Source organism: Cyprinodon variegatus, unplaced genomic scaffold (genome assembly GCF_000732505.1).
Source record: "Cyprinodon variegatus isolate N-32 unplaced genomic scaffold, C_variegatus-1.0 Scaffold2696, whole genome shotgun sequence".
NCBI lineage: Eukaryota > Metazoa > Chordata > Actinopteri > Cyprinodontiformes > Cyprinodontidae > Cyprinodon > Cyprinodon variegatus.
Genome location: NW_015153149.1, coordinates 8,548 through 9,998, shown reverse-complemented (window position 1 = coordinate 9,998; position 1,451 = coordinate 8,548). Strand labels below are relative to the sequence as shown.

Here is a 1,451-nt window from a genome sequence, read left to right as displayed (position 1 = left end):
GGGAGGACACATATGCAAACACACAGAGTCAGTCACATGGAGCTGAACTCTACATGTCATCATGTTTCTCTTTCAGGCCTATGAGATTTGAGCTAACTTACATCAATATGCCCTACAAACTGACGTCATGGCATGTATTCATGTTGCTTTTTTTCTTTCTGTTTTTTTTAATTTATTTAAACAGATCCCCAAGCTTAAATATATATTTTATGTATTTCCATTTAATACTTTCAATACATTTTTTCTTTTTTCTGTGCCATTTCTTTATTGACTTTTGAAAAGGAATATTCAAAAACTGCTAAAAAGCTTCACTATAAGTTACAATAATGATATTGACCCTAAGAAAAATACTAGAAAAAAATAGTGCAATGTTAGGGTGTGAAACTACCGGTACATTTATTTCTGTGTTAGCTGTTTATTGTTCATAAATGTTTTGAAGTGCATGTGTTTGCAGGCAAGTAAAGTTTTTCATCAGGATGTGTCTGCTTCATCTGCTGCCTTCAGATTTAAGTAAGGGAGGTTTCTGTATAAACTTTTCAGTTTATGAAGACATTCACAGTTTATATCGCCTGAAGTGAAAAATATCAGAATTCAACCTGAACTCTACTAACAGTCAGCTTGAACCAGAGTTTGATCCACTGGTAAAAAACTTTTTTTAAACTTGGAGAAATCAAACATTTAAAAATTTATACTAAACTTTTTAATCATCTTTTTTCTTTTCTCAATTAATTAAAATATACTTCTTTACTTTTATAATAACTTTAACATCATTATTTTAGAAAAAGTGTTTTAGAGTGTAATATTTAAAAAACTCTTTGAAAAAGATTATTCATTCTAGTAAAACTGTAAATGATTCAGATCAGTTCCTCTTTGTCTGGGAGGTTTTTGTACGACGTTGTTTCACTGTGTGAATGGAAAGATGCTACCCTGCTGACAGTAATAAACTCCTCCATCTTCAGCCTGAACTCCACTGATTGTTAAAGTGAAAGCAGTTCCAGATCCACTTCCACTAAAACGACCTGGAATCCCAGACTGACGAGATGAAGCACTAGAGATTAAAAGTTTAGGAGACTCTCCATCCTTCTGGAGGTACCAGCTGAGGTAGCCGCCAAGATTGCAGCTGGTTTTACAGCTGATGGAGACAGTCTGCCCTAAAACAACAGACTGAGCTCCTGGACTCTGAGTCAGAATGATGTCGCCTGATGAACCTGGAAAAAAAAATAAAGGAATAAAAAACCTTAGAAAAATCACTTTTGATAAATAAAAGAAGAATAGTGCAAAAAGATGATCTGTTCTTGAAGAATGTAATAAATATTTTTCAAATGATGGATCATTATAGTGTTTAATCCTGAGTTGATGTTTTTAGCAGAGAGTCTGACCCTGAACCAGGAGCTCCAGGATGGTCAGCAGTAGAGTCAGTAACATCATCATTGTGCTGCTGGTGGTTCAGT

The 1,451-nt window shown here is 34.3% G+C and overlaps 1 gene segment (V, D, J or C); it reads right to left on the bottom strand.

Annotated features, from left to right (window-relative positions):
• Positions 1–900: 900 nt before the first annotated feature.
• LOC107081025 lies at positions 901–1,431 on the bottom strand. The segment is given in 2 exon segments: positions 901–1,208; positions 1,380–1,431. Coding segments are annotated over 2 exon segments (360 nt in total).
• Positions 1,432–1,451: the final 20 nt, after the last annotated feature.